General features: G+C 38.3%; 2 protein-coding genes across 2 annotated transcripts; one reads left to right on the top strand and one right to left on the bottom strand.

The window, feature by feature from the left end:
- Positions 1 to 1,130: 1,130 nt before the first annotated feature.
- Positions 1,131 to 2,463, bottom strand: CBG14846 (the record flags this gene model as incomplete). Its single annotated transcript, XM_002644779.1, is given in 10 exon segments — positions 1,131 to 1,214; positions 1,267 to 1,302; position 1,305; positions 1,364 to 1,485; positions 1,595 to 1,792; positions 1,879 to 1,983; positions 2,027 to 2,165; positions 2,203 to 2,255; positions 2,298 to 2,372; positions 2,425 to 2,463. Coding segments are annotated over 10 exon segments (852 nt in total), but the record flags the coding sequence as incomplete, so codon positions are not given.
- Positions 2,464 to 11,662: 9,199 nt separating this feature from the next.
- Positions 11,663 to 12,544, top strand: Cbr-odd-2 (the record flags this gene model as incomplete). Its single annotated transcript, XM_002644778.2, has 2 exons — positions 11,663 to 11,973; positions 12,073 to 12,544. 2 exons carry the CDS (start codon positions 11,663 to 11,665, stop codon positions 12,542 to 12,544), a joined length of 783 nt encoding a protein of 260 aa, XP_002644824.2.
- Between the last annotated feature and the right edge of the window lie 2,786 nt (positions 12,545 to 15,330).

The raw sequence follows: 15,330 nt of genomic DNA, 5'->3' as shown, positions 1-15,330 counted from the left end.
TTATCATTGAGATTTCGGACAAGAGTACTGTTGGTTTATTGTTCAGAAAAACTACAGAAGCAGAAATAGAAGCAAAAAGTTTACAAAAACATATTGAAAATGTATCAGTCAGCTTTGTCTACAATTATCAGCAGCATCATCTAACGGATGATCGGTTGGCGGTTTCGGTTCGAACTTGGAGGCGTTATGGCGAAGGGCTTTTTTCTCGTCGGCCGTTAGCAGTCTGCAAAAAAGAATTAGGGCATTGTTCTAATGTTTCAAACATCTCGAACAAAATGATCTACAATCACAATTTGATACATTAAAACCTAACGTTATTTGGAGAAGGAGTCGGCGAACGATGGATGAAGTGACCTCTCTGAAAATAATGAAATTTTAGGTGAAAGGGGAAAAGAGAGTTACCGATTGGTTGGGCTGGTCCGGTGGGACTCGGATGGTTACTGTTTTGGTTGGAGTCTGTAGTTAAAGCCCGTTCATGTGTGAGAAAAAAAAAGGAAAACTTACTTTTCCATCAGGAAGAGTTTGGTCGCTGAAAAAAGAGGTGGAATATTTTGGATGAAATTATTTTGAAAAATGGAGCCTACTCACCTTGGACTTGCACGAACATATGGTCTATCCAAGAGCTCTGGTCTGAAATTTACTGTTTTGATTTCTTTTGTTATATGATCTTACAGCGATCCTTCAACTGTGATAGATCTTCGATTCGGATTTTGAACAGGAACTCCAGTTGGAGAGAGCTGAAATTTCATCAATTCAGTTACAGAAATATTTTTTAATCGGCAAAAAAGAAGAAAGCAAAAGCCTGATACTCTAGTGGAGATAGCAATAGAAGAAGGTAAGCGATGCGTGAAATAAACTATCTCGCGTGTCTCGGTCACCGTTGTCGTCTTCTTTTCTTTAACTATGCGATCCACTTCTCCACTTTCCATTTGGGTGCGAAGTTCCTAATTTGATACGATATTCAAAATAGTAAAAGACTGAATGGTTGGTTACCTCCATTACGTTTCCAGCTTTCACTTGGTATGGTCCACGACCGTCAAAGTTGTGAGGGCGATGGTGTATGGAAGAAGTTGCTGGAAACTTGGAACTTATATACGTTTTTTTCCGGTTTCGTTTCTCTATTGCTCACTCTGACTTCTCGGCCGAATATGGTTCTCTCGCTCTCTTCTAGTTTCTTCCTCGTCGACTATTCTTCTTCTATTAGCAATGATTTTCTGAAAAAGATTGTTTTATTCCAAATAAACCAAAGTACTATAGGAAACATACATCGAGTTCGAAGTCGAAGCGAGGATCGGCGCGCGGTTGCTAAAATATGTAAAGTTAAAAGAATGGGGAAAAAGAAGACGTTGAAACGTTCTCACACTGCCAAAAAATGCACGAGTGTGTCTTTAGAAGAGGAAAGAAAAAAAGAGGGTCCATTACCTTGTGAAGTGTACGTCCTCTCGGTTGCAACTGGCCGTTGGCGAGCACTGGTGTGAACTTCATCTGGATAGGCAAAAAGGGCAATAGTGGGAAAAAAGGGGAACTAAAAGTTGGAAGTGCAAAATGTGGAAACAAAAAAGGAACAAAATACTGAGAGGGATGAAAAAATTACCGCTGGTAGCCCACGTTCTCCAATTGTTGGACGGAGAACGTGGTTTGCAAGAGTAGGGGTTTGTTCTTCATCAGATTCGTCGATTGATGGACTACTTTTAGCCAATAATGATGGTCTTGGAGATGTAGTCATCTGGATTGAAGGACGTGGAGTTCCAACATATTTGAGTGGTGGCATTTCTTTGATGGAATCATCGAACTGAAATTGCAGAATAGAGAACGGGGATGGATATTAAGATTCAAAAATAATTGTAATATGTTTTCTGGTCACATTCTATAGCTCACATTGTATAATCCCCGCTCAAAAGGTGATGGTCTCAAATCCAAGTTATCCACCAAAGGATTCTTCTGGAAGAATAATGTAGTAGATGTTCCCAAAGTTTGTTGAACCTGAAAGTTCTCATTATAGCTTTAGATATCTGTGTAAAGCTACCATGACACAGTCGTCCGTAGTTTTATTCGCCACACCACTATCAATCAGCATTTCCGCAACAGATGGTCTTCTTGATCCGACAGAAGCACGACGAGATGGAACACGTAGAGTTGCGGCGTCCTTGAATGAAAAAGATTCGCTCATATTTATTTTTTGAACCTACATCTTCATCTTCAAAGGATTGATCGTGAAGCGATAGCTGACGGTGGCACTCCAGTAATTGGGCAAGCTAAATTCAAAAATTATATAATACGTTTCAATTAAATCTTACTGTATTTGAGTTACGTCGCTGGTCAACTCGTGGAACAGCTAATTTTGCCGCCGCTTTGACCTCATTATCCCAGCTCTGGAACATGTACTATGTTATCAATTCAACCAAGATGATAAAATAAACTTACTGTTGAGAGTCGTCTCCCAGAACTCGGTTGCATTTGATTTTTGAAGCTGGAATGACTATTTTAATAAACTCATACTGTTGATAAACACATACTCTGTACAGAAGCTATCAGGATTCATTACAAAAATGACGAATGACGCCTCTCTCTAGAAAAATGAAACATTGAAGGCATCACCGAAAAAAAAACGAAAAGTGATTCACGCAACGGCATTCGATGATTCACTTCTGAAGCACAATCGTTTTTCGTCGTTATTTTGTTTTGTTTTCTTTTGCCTTTCATCCCGTACAAGACCTTGTCATGGCAGCAGCCCTAACATCAACAAAAAACCTGAAAGAAAACATCTGAAATTCAAAAAAAACCCCCCTAAGTTTTTTTATTTTCCTTCCTGTGTCTTCGAATTTAATCACAATTAGAGGCAGTGTGCCACTAAAAATCACATGGGCGTGAAATAATGAAGCAATCAATCAGTAGCGTGGTCGCTGATAAAGCATCTTCTGCTCCGCACCAAGCCTTCTTAATCGGCGTCAATATTTTCTTAAGATAACAAAATTTTGATTGGGTGTGTGTGGAGCAGAAACAATCGGAAGAGAAGAAAAAGGCAAAACGTGGAAGGAGATTGAATCTGAAACAAAACTGACAATTGATGCGATTTGATACTGAAGGGAAGTACAGAAGTGCAATCTAAATTTAGAAATTGAACTTTAATGCTAAAATTTTTTGAGGACTACATTAACCCTGAAATTGGCTAAGTAAAAATAAATTAATATTTTACACTCTAAATAGTCAACACTACCGTAAAACCTGTAAAAGAAGGGTCCCCAAATTTGAGCCAATTGTTTCGGCTACCATGCAAGATATCATAAACCAATTTTGACATTATGATGAACAATTTATCATTTGACAGCTTTCTGATATCTATGGCAGGATATGGAAATAGATGGGATCAAAATTAAAAGTTAGACGGATCTTCTATTACATATTTGACGGTATAATGAACAAAAATTTGATTCATAAGTTTAGTTTTAATTTCGGAATTTTGAAAAACGTGGAAATTGTAATTTTAAAACTTACAGATTTATTTTGAAATTTACAGAAATTTTCATTTTTCAAACGCTTACAAACAAATATTTTAAAAATGAAACAGAATTCTTTGAAATTATATTTTTCGTGTATTGTTTAAAATACCCATTGCTCATCAACCTCATTCAAATCATTAAATACTCAATCACAGGTGTATTTAGGTTCCGGATATCCCCAATACTAGGTCAATCCACACCTGGCAGATCTGTCACCTTAATCCTCCTCCGGCTCCTCATCAAAAGATATGCCAAAACGATATAGTAACGATAACAAAGTTTATGTTGATATAAAGATTATCCGCTTGACGTGTTGACTCCTTTGTCGGCATTTGTCGAAGCATGCGTTCCCCTCGCGCGGTAGATCAACTGGTAAGCTTTGCGCGAAATACTTTACTAATATTTGTCCAGTTACTGTAATCACTGTCGATAGCCGTGCACATGCCGCCGTTCTTAATGCTCTCATATTTGCACTTAATGCCATCCTTAATGCGCGAGAATGAGATTTCTGTACCCGTTTTATTTCCCGGATTACTGTTTGCTGTATAGTTAGTTCCCCTTAACTTTCCGAATAAACACAGTGGAGAACATAAACAAGGAGAAAGTTTTGGTACTGTACATGTTCCCATCAGTTATGAGTAGGACAATCGACGATGCCTCCTTTTCCATGGTTAGTTCCTATTGTGATATTACTAGCGGAAACATGAAAGCTGCTGAGCAGTTCCGGAGGAAAAGGGGAGCCGATGGGAACCTAGGGAAGTGTGGGAGACTCGAGTGAAACTGATGATGAGTCAGCGGCTAACAGGACATCGAGAAATCTTTTTTCCTTTTTTTTGAGGGTAGGCAGTCGTGTGGATCGAGAAGCAAAAACAGGAAAAATTAATTTTGTAACATGGAACTTTGTACTCGTTGTTTGTACTCCTCTCCTACTCCTTCCAGGTATTGAACCAAAAGCAGAAGAAGACCCTTATCTATCAAAAATAAGGTGGAAAATCCCTTCACAAAGACGATTGTTGCCTTCTACTAATCGTCGGTTAAGTCGTGCCAGTCCCCCTCCCATCGCTTGTCAATTTTACAGACTCTCTCCCCACAGTTTCACACTACTGCCATATATAGGGTCTTCATTTTCCTTAACAGTTTGTCAACTAACGGAAACTGTCATAACGCAAATAAGGTGTTGAAAATTGAGAGGAGGGAAAGGTGAGAAAACTTGGGGCACACGGGTCTCTGTGCCTCAAACAGTGTGCTCAAGCACACGTTGGAAAGAGATCAAAGCGAAATACCGCCGGACCTGATACACACAATTGCTTCTTCTCCTTCACACTGCTCCTTTTTCTGATCGTTGTCAACCAATCGTGAAGAACACACACATGCTTACGGACGCAGACAATTAGAACTGTGAAGTATGCTGAAATGAAATAAAACCATGAAATGAGTCTCTTTGAGGTACACCGCCAATTAGGTGCGATTGAAAATGAATATGAGTACATACAATGGAATGAGTGAACACTTTTTCAGCAAGGGTGGAGGTAATAAAATATTTTAGATGTGAGTGAAATGAATCGTCTTCAGATGAGCTATAAATGGGAATTTGGTTTTCAATTTTAAACTTTTTTTTTAATTAATTGGACCATAAGTTTCGTTCCTTGTTATAGGAGAACAAATGACACGGTAGTCTGCCCTTGCGCTTTTTTACAGCGATAAAATTTTGGTATATTTTTATGTCTTTTTCAAACCTAGTCAATCATAGATACCATAACCTCCAACATTTTTTGGCTCTGCTTATCACCAACTGCCCTAATGACCTTAGTGGAGTTATGTAATTTAATTTACCTTATCATAAGTACCCCTAATATGCACCATAGCCTTTTCTTTCCCCTCGATTTTCATTTCATCACATTACGTTTTCCCTAGCTCCTATCATTTTGCAAGAGCAACCCCTTTCAGGCAGTTCCACTTCGCACGGTAAATAGTTTTCCAGGAAAGGAAGTGGAAGGTAAGGGACAGAAGACGAACCAAGAAGATGCTGTGTTTAAAGGCGCAAATAATAAAAATGGGGTAGACGAAGAGAAGACAATTTACGGCGTAAAACCCGAGACTCTTCCTTTTCTCTCTCGCTCACTAAACGACGCTTCCATGTGTGTGTGTATCCTATGTGTGTGCACCGACACCTCAGCCGACTACGGTAGATTTATGATGTTCAGGAAGTAAGAAACGACGATGACAAACTTGTCAGTTTTCACAGCTTTCACTTGTTTGATTGAGTCGGTTTGACGAGAAGTGGAAGTTGTTAAAGAAAATAATGATAGGTGGTCGTCGGGTTGCGGTAGTGCATTCAAGATAGTATGAAACTTAAGCGAAGTAATCAAAACTCTATTGGGTTCATTGTTCATATAGAAAAGTACATACAGTACTAGCCAATAAAATGTGTAGAAGCGTATTTTTCTGTTGATTTCAGCCTATTTTGAACATTTTCAGGAGTTTGGAGCTCAGCTGTCAAGTTTTCACGTTGAAAACTTTGGATGGATTAAAACTGACCAAGATTAAAAACATCGCACTCACAGAATTTTCGAAAACTCCTAGGTTTTCAGATTTTCCCCAATTTCTTTAAGACTCCTGCTTTTTTCCCGTTTTCAATACAAAAACTGGTCAAAAAGAAGCGCCTTTCAGAAATCGGTAGATATCTGACAAACTAGGAGCTCTCAAAAATGTCTGTTAATGTGAAGTGTTTAGTATAAGCTAGTTTTCCACCCTGCAAATTTTTCAAAGTGACTCCAATCTTGAAAGCCGAGCTTTAGACTTCAGAAAAGGATCAAAATGTCCGGAAAAACAATTGAAAAAACGATTTTGTATATCTGGCCGGTACTGTATTACAGCTGAAACATCACACAAATTTTCTGACCGTTATTTTTGATGCTCATCTGCCAGTTTTAGTACAAACTGTTTGTAAAAAACTCCATGACCCCATACAGCTGCTACTCTTTTCGCGCGGGATAATCCCTTCCATTCTCGTTTGTCCTCTTTTAAAGTGAATAAATTTCATTTTTACGATGGCCCAATTAAAAAAGACAAACGGAGGAAGAGGTGTTCAACCTGTAATGGTTTCTCTCGTTCAACTAGACATATGGGCACCTTTTATGAGGAGTTCGACATGTTGTTGAATAATTATATGCGATTAGGTAGCGGGAACTAGAGGAAGGGAGCCATGATTGGGTTTTCCCCTGCTTTTTTCTCTTATCCCATCTCAATTGGACTTTTTTGTTCTAACGAAGAAAAATGTGTTCTCCGTCGTACCCCTTCCGATGCTTCTCATTATTACTTGCTTTCCGAGCTTTTCCGAAAAGACCCTCATTATCCAGATCGTTTCTTAATCTCTTTGTCAATTCGCACGTTTGTACAAACACTACAAGATATCATACCGTGTGCTTTACACCTTTCCTCCCTCCAAGTAAAAGTTCGCTCGGCGACCGTTTATGGATTTGTGCCTCATGTTTGAGTAAAGTTTTAGGAAGAGTGATGCGAGAGAATGATCCGGTTCCAAAGCGAGAGCACTTCATGAATACGGTAGGCTTCTGCTCCTGCAGCTCGCTCTCGCTTTGCTTCTCCAATAACATCTTGATAAGGTGTGTAGTCAAACAATGAGACCTTAAGAGCGTAAAAATTGTGTTTAGGAGCAAACGCTGATATTGAAGAGCAAGTGTGACGCTTCACTAGGAGGAGAACAAACTTTCCCGGAATTTCCCAATGGAAAATCAGCAGAGCTTAAAGAATTATGATTGAATGTTCCAGTTTATGGTTACCTACAGTATCCCAGCTGTCAATAAGATGTTCCCCCTCTTCCGTTGGCTTGATTGCTCACTAATCCATTCCATAAAACGGAGAAACCGTTTGTCTCGAAATGAGTCACAATACGTGTCATGATATATAGGCAAACACACAGCCTCTCTTAGCTGACGTGCAATCGGCGTCAGAAGAATATAGCTCCAATTAAACGTTTTGTGAGCAGCCGCTTGCTGACACCTTCTTTCATCTGACCTCCTCGCATTGTTTCCATCACTATTCATCAGTGAGGGTTGGATCAAACAAGCAAAAGAGGAACACAACAACTGGTACAATAACCTATCAAACAGGATCAATGGATTCTGTTTGCAATATCAATAGCTTTTTAGAGTAACCTGGATGCCGCCGGAAAAAGGAGCAACGCTCAAACAATTAAGGTTGAGAGATGGAATTTTTTTAAAAATTGCATACCGTCCTCTTTCTCACTTTTCAATAACAAAAAGAGAGGAATTCGTCCTATTGTCACTCATATCATAATCTACAGTAACACAAAACAATAGTGGTGTTCCTCTCTCACTAATGAATTTTCTGCCTTTTTACCTTTTTTCAACAAACCCTCTTTTGTATTCGTCACTCCCCCTATCTAACAAAATGTTCCTCCTCCTAAGTGAGTCGGGAATCCTGAAACGCGTCGTCGGAGGGACCTCAAGAGTTGTTTGTTTGATTGAAACAGTGGGGGTCCTCTGTGAGAAAGACGCAATAGGTGGGAATCATGGATCAATGTAAACAAAAATAAAAGGAGTATCCATGAGGATTAGCAAGGCGTAATGTACTCAGTAATGATGAAAACATCAGTGGGACTCCTTTGAGGTATTAAGAGCTGAAAAAGATGCCGACATGGGAACAACCTAACATGAACAGTTTCCTAGAACCTGAATTATTTTTGGCACTTCAAAAGGTTCAAAGTTTCCCATTAGATTATCTATTTTGTCCTTTTGCGTCTTTGTTTGAAAAAACCCTCTATTCCGCGTCAAGAACTTTCATGATAACTGTCTCTTGTCAGCATTGTGAGCTCGTCTTCACTTTCAGTAAGCGGATTAATTGTACCCCAAAACTACCTACTAAGTGGAAGCCTACGCTCGCTGACTCGTTATCATTACCCGTCGAATATTTTCACACAATTTTTGGTGAGAACCAGGGTTCTACTGGACACATTTTATATTTTTCCGGATGTCATTTACTTCTATATTACTGACTCACATATCGTCTGCACAAATTCAAATGTCGGGTAACTATCAGCGTCTCGTTGACCCATCATTTGTGTTTCTCATTGATAATAGCTAATTATCATTAGGCGGCATGTTGCACCAAAAGACAAGGTTTATGTAGTGAGGGTCGTAAAATCAAGTGGTCCAAACATGCGGTGTTCTGTGTTCCCTTAAAAGAGAATGATACTTTGATAGAGGATTCTCACGTGTTTGGTTTTGAACTTTATTAGGGAAAATGTGGAATGCCATTTGGGTACAGTGCAGAACGAAACTTTATCATGTTGGACCTTTTGATTGGAAAATAGTCAACTTTGATGTCCTGAAAATGTAGTTCAGAATGTGTCACTGCTCTGAAAATTTCAGAATATACTAAACGGGATTATATACATTTTTGTGATGGACAGCTTTTTCGTTAAATTCCATTGAGATATACCATTCGTACTCGGAAAATTCCGAAAATTTCGAAATTTGCATTGAAATATGAACTAGGTCTCTTTAAAACCACGTATCTCGTTTTGTTGAATTCAAACTGAGAGGTTGTTTACAAAAATTTAAATCTAATTTTGTTTACAAGGGAACCTCAATACCTTGTAAACCCAGATGTTAATGAACATTTCAGGATCGGTTGAACATTGTCTATCTAGACAACTCTAAAAATTTTACAATCCGCCCGTTAGTCGTATCAGTTCCAGTACCAAAAATTGTCTTTTTAGTGCAAAAGCAGCTTTGTTAGATGTTAATTACATCTCATATTCGAATTTTTTCTCGAAAAAATGTCTTTTCAATTGTTGAACGAGTACTAAAATTGATATAACTCTGCTGAAACTCGCTGGCGGATTCTAAAACTATCAGAGGTGTCTAGATCGGCTATTCTCAACCCATCCTGAAAGTTTCATCTGTATCTGGGTTCACGAGGTCCCTTGTCTGTATATTCTAAAAAATTTTTTTTTCTTCAATTATTTTCTCTCTTTAATTGTAGTTCAATTTTTCAGTTCATATCCATTTATATATTGGTTCCATTCAGTCTACACGTTCCCCTGGACAATATGAAAATTCATATCCCACCTCAGACCAGATGGCGCTGCTGTCTTTTTCTTATCACAGTATTATAACATTTATGGCTTTTTAAGAGCTACCGTCTTCTAGTTAATTACTACTTGGGTTTCCATTTATTCTGGTTTCCCACTCAAAACTTCAGAAGTAGGCGGTACACACACAGCAGCACAGGTCTACCGTAGTCAGTCAACCAGCGCGCGTGCGTTGGGGGAAAGGAGAGCACCAAAAGACGGATGGGCGGAGTCCAGGTCGAAGGAAGACGAGCTGAACACGAAATGGTGGCCGCCTCCGTCTGCTTCTGGGAAGCCACTTCAGTCATTCTATACATCTACCGGTTCCCGGTGGAGCTTTGATTCTCTTGAAGTTTTGAGGTTCAGTCTTCTGTTCGAGGCTGAGGTAAGTTCCCATCTTGGGGTCGGGGTTCAGTAGCAATAGCGGTAGCTGTGATGTATCACACAGAAACTAGGTTTCATTCAGTAGCTAGTCAGCATCTAGGTAGCACACGTAGCTAGTAATCAGCTAAGCTTTCAGGTTGTCTATATCGTTCTCTATTTTTTTGAAAAAAAAAACAAAAAAAAATTGAGAGCTGAAGTTTCTACAACTTGTTCAGTTATTATTTCTGTTTCAGTTTTATGTTAGTGTCCGGTTACTGAATAGTATGGGTTTAGAGCTTCCATACATCCTTCGTGCTCATGACAGATTTCGGGAAAGAAAATTACTGCATTTCGATTGAATCATGACACGGTGCTATTTCCAACGCCCCACCCCCTCTTTTCTATATTCTGAAATCATTACGGAAGAGTTCTACTGTTTTTTTCTGCGTCACCAAATGCATCACTATATATGACGCTCCCTTTTTTTCAAACAATCGGAAACGCGCAGCAAACGTTTTTGAAACGGTGCCTATTCAACCCAAAAAAAGAGGTGGCTTTCTTGCAATACGATTTTAGCATAACAATTGAATGATATGGTGATAGCCTTTGGTCTCCCATTGGGAAACTGTACATCTGATGATGATGCCCAATTTTTCCTCATCTATCATCCATTCATTCAAAAATAGGGAGAAGAAAAAATACCGAAAGAGTTGAATGTCGTTTTGCAGCCTTATGACATTGTCAATAGAAGTAAAGTTTCCTGATATTCAACAGTGCTCCTTTTTCCTACCCCTTCTGAAAATACCCCCAATATTTGTTCATATATCTATGACTTTTTCCACCCCGAAAAATTGCCCTGCTTCTTCTTTTTTCGGCCAACTCGTCTGACTCATTCTGCTCCTTGCGTCGCTTTCATTCAGTATCTCTGAACTTCCCAGGAAAATGACTCTATTTTTTCCCCAAATCTCCTCCCATTTTTCTGACTCGATTTCCCAATTGAAGCACCACACTATCTATCTACTGGTTGGTAAACACAACTTCAACACCTCCGTGTATGTCGGCTACCTTTGATGTTGGACTGAAGCACGGAAGCCAGCGTTTTTATAGCCGTCATGTACTTGATAATATCATGCGCCGGAGCATCAACAGACCATCAACACCTTTCTACTTACCGACTATGAACAAAGAATTTCTTTCAAATTCGATGTGTATCACTGTTTCGAAATTCAGAAGTGTTAGTGAGACCGTAAAATTTTCAATAACGCCCCTTGTCACTTAAAGAAGAGGCGGCGGCATTCAAAGTGGGGTACATCAACCTCCTACTGTGTGCTTGGAGACGATCCTGATCCTTCTCCCGTCTCTCCGGAGTGCTCCGCCTGTTCACCAACCCCCCCCCCCCATTTCTTGCCTCGTTTTGAGACATGTTTGTACTAGATTACCCCATAAGACGATAATACTCGTTAACAAACTGACAATTTCTCGTGAATCGTTGGCAAACAATAACTATCGCTCCTTCTTCTGAATTTCTATCACCTCCAACCATCTACCCATCTCTTCTCCTTCCATTTCTCTATCCTTTCGTATTTGCTCCTCGTTTTTGATTCGTCGTTTTTGTAACATCAATTTATTTTTTTATTCTCAACATGTTTTCATTTTAGCCCGCCTATCCTCAACATTTCACACAATGCTTCCGTGGCAACGACAACTCCAAACATCTATCTTCCCCCAAACCAACGATCAAATTTTCCGAATGATGATGACCCAACAGCATATGCACTTCCAGAATTTCCTCAATCAACGGAAGATGGCAATGATGACAATGAATCCAGCACTCCCAATAATGGCAGAGATGAAGAAGTCGAAATTCGATTTCACTCATATGGCAGATTCCATAGAATCCGAGCAAAAAATCAAGGAGGAGAGCCTGTCTCCAAAAGCATCTCCAACTTTAAGCAACCCACCGATTCGGCCGTTTGCTCCGTACGATCAACCATGGTGAGTTAGTAGCATGATAGTCTTTCAAACACAAATGTTTTGATAAGGGTTACTGTATCAGATTAATTTTTAATTTTTTTTCTAATTTTCTCGTTTCAGGTTCATGATTCCTGGCCGTGGAAGAGCAACTGGAAGAGCAGCTCGACCAAAGAAGGAATTCATTTGCTCGTACTGTCAGCGACATTTCACAAAGTCTTACAATCTTCTGATCCACGAAAGAACCCATACTGATGAGCGACCATATTCCTGCGATGTCTGTGGAAAGGCTTTCCGTCGTCAGGACCATCTTCGTGATCACAAGTACATTCATCAGAAGGAAAAACCATTCAAATGTGAGCTTTGTGGGAAAGGATTCTGTCAATCGAGAACACTTCTCGTTCACCGTGCAACCCATGACTCTGGACGTCACAATATTGCAGCAGCCCCGATTATGCCGATGGTTGGAAGAGTAGCTACACTGCCTGATGTCACACTGATCCTTCAAAACCTTACGGATAGCTTTAGCTCAACACCAATGACCTCCCCACAGGTTTCACCAACCAGAGATGATCTTGATACCTCTTCTGATTAGATTTTTGAGTAAATTGTATTGATAATTTGGGTCCCACCATTCCATCTGTTCTCATTACGCAAAGAGTCACAAAAATTGTCCACTGTGTAGACTTGTATCATTTTGAAATTTCATTTCTTGTCTTCCTAATTCAAAATTGTTCCATCTCAATACCTCTCTGTCCCTTCTTAGTCGTTTTCTTTGTCATTTCACATTAACATTTCCAGCATGTCCAGTATTATGTAAGGATTTCATTTTTCTCATTTTTAACTATTTCTTTCCCCAAGTCACTTTATATTTTCAACTCCTGTATTCTCCGTTATTAGGGTTTCAATTATTAGATATGTGATTGTGTCAGATGTTTTTTTTTTTGGTTCCGAAATAAATATGCCGTTTGGAAATATAGTGGACAAGTATAAGTCATAAAAAACTGTGGGATATGATTTACAGGAGGGCATGAGCGGATCAGATTCGGACTTCTGAGGGTCGGCGGTCGGCATATTGTACATGGGTGTCAGTTTTCAAACCGGAAATGATTTGGAGGAGTACGATGAGATGGCATGATATTTCAGGAGAATATTGAATGCTGGTGTTTTGGATAAGGAATAAGTTTCATTCAAAAACAAATTTCCATGCAATTAAACAGTTTTCGAACAGACAATAAAAAAAAATTTTAACAGTCTCAAAATTAGCAGTTGGAATTATAAAACAAAATTTTTGAAATTTGTTGAAAAATCTTCAATCTAGTTGAAAACATATACGTTTACAAAGTCATAAACTATTTCCATTGGCAAAAAATGTAAGAAAATGAAAATGGAAATTCTTCAAATCTTAAATTTTTCACAAAAAGGTTTCCAGTCACAGTAAGATGCATGATAAAGTAATTGACTAAAAACTAATAGGCAGTTATGATAAAATTCAATTCGTCAATATTTTGTAATGTTTTTCAAAGAAGCTTAAATACCGCACAACCTTTGATAGAAATTCCCCACTGAGCATCAATGTCTTCGACCCAATTTTCCTCATTACTTGTGAGAGATTTCAAAACGTAGTCATCTGTCAAAATAATCATCATCATATGAAAGTTACTTTTCAAACTTTTTTGGCATTAAAAAGGAGATAAATTCAGTCAATGCTCAAAAAAGAAGTTCAAGGTATCTGAAATTATGGATTTTATATCATTTTCACCTACCTTAACCGCTTGCAGTTACTTCTTTGATATTTTTCCTGTTTATTGATGCTCCCAACAAATGTCAATAAAGACCCCATTTGAAAATACACATAGCAAACAACTGTTCCAGAAACAGTTTTGACTTCCGGCCAGTTTTATGAGTTTACCAGTGAACTTTGTCCAGTTCTCTTGCCCTAACCTACTAAAATGACACACACTGATGATTGAAGATTTTCGAAACTTCGCCCACTATTCCGAAAAATTCTGATACGGTAGTGATAACCGTGAAACGCAGTCTTTTCAAACCCGCTTATGTCAAATAATTCTGGTGTGCATACAGGTTTCTGACTCTGTTTTGGTTATCAGAACTCATCAACTTATCATCTGATCTGTATGTGATACACAATGGCGAGATGGTACTGTTGCGTAATGGGTACCAGGTCACTCTGATATCATGAGCAGAGTGACTGTTTTCATGAGGTATTCATGGTGAAAAGAAGGGTTTATGAATGCTCCCGTGGATGTCGATTCAAAATAGATTATAAGAACACAAGAGAGAAAAGATTGGAAATAAAGCGAAATTCTTTGACAGACAATGTTTTTACATGAATCACGAGGGCCAACTTTGTGATAGTTTTTTGTGAAATTTTTTGTGATTGTAAATCTAAAAATAGTTTATCCACGAGTCTCTCAGGTTTTCCAATATCAATGGCTTTGACTGAGTTTAACTGATTTTTTTGAAGGAAATATTATTAAGAATCGAAGATAAAGTTGATCAGACCAAAATAACTGTATTTTAGCTTCTTGTGATCATTACAGATCTTCTGCAAACTCAATAATTATTTATTTTTGTTTAACAAACATTGAATATCCGTAAAGATTTCAATGGAACAATTATGAAAGAGTATCATACTAAATAGTTTGTAGATTTGGAATAATTTTTCAGTGCAAAAATACATACCGAGATTTTCCCCAGAAAAGATATTGAGAGAAAGTAGGAATTAAAATGTAACATATTTAGATTTTTTAAAAACTGTACTTCCAGTTTCTTGAAAACAATCTTCCGCTCAATTGGAGAATGGCAAAAAAATGACTTGTGGCTAATCTATACTTCCACTGTGAGCTCAATTATCTCATTTCCAATGAGAGATATCAAAAACTTGTCAACTAATCAAGCATTTGTCACAGTTACACATACTTTATTATACATATATATATTTTTTAATTTCATACTGAATTTGAGATAACTAAGTTTCTAACAAGGGAAGTGTTTTCAGAGGGGCGTTGAGAATTTGCTAAAAATTTCAGTGCTGATAGTTTGAATTATCCGCAACACGATGACAAAAAAATCTAGGTCATAGTCATTAAGAGTGACTATGGTGGTTCGAACGCCACTGTGTTAATTCTTTTTTTTGTTTTTTTCGAGACGAATTTTCTATATCCATTTTGGTCCCCTGAATAACAAATTATACTTATTTCATGAATTCCCGACGTTTCCAAGTGAAAAAGAAGGTGTTTGAAATTTTGAAGAAATTTTGAAATATTGTTTTTTCGACTTGTCCTATCGCCCAAAAGCAAAACTTTCGACTCTCGGAATTGCTCCGTCTTGCTTTTTTTTTGAGTGGAACACCACTAC

This window comes from Caenorhabditis briggsae (genome assembly GCF_000004555.2).
Source record: "Caenorhabditis briggsae complete genome, chrX, whole genome shotgun sequence".
Lineage (NCBI taxonomy): Eukaryota > Metazoa > Nematoda > Chromadorea > Rhabditida > Rhabditidae > Caenorhabditis > Caenorhabditis briggsae.
The sequence above is the reverse complement of the archived record's forward strand: the minus strand, read 5'-3'. Positions and strand labels throughout refer to the sequence as shown.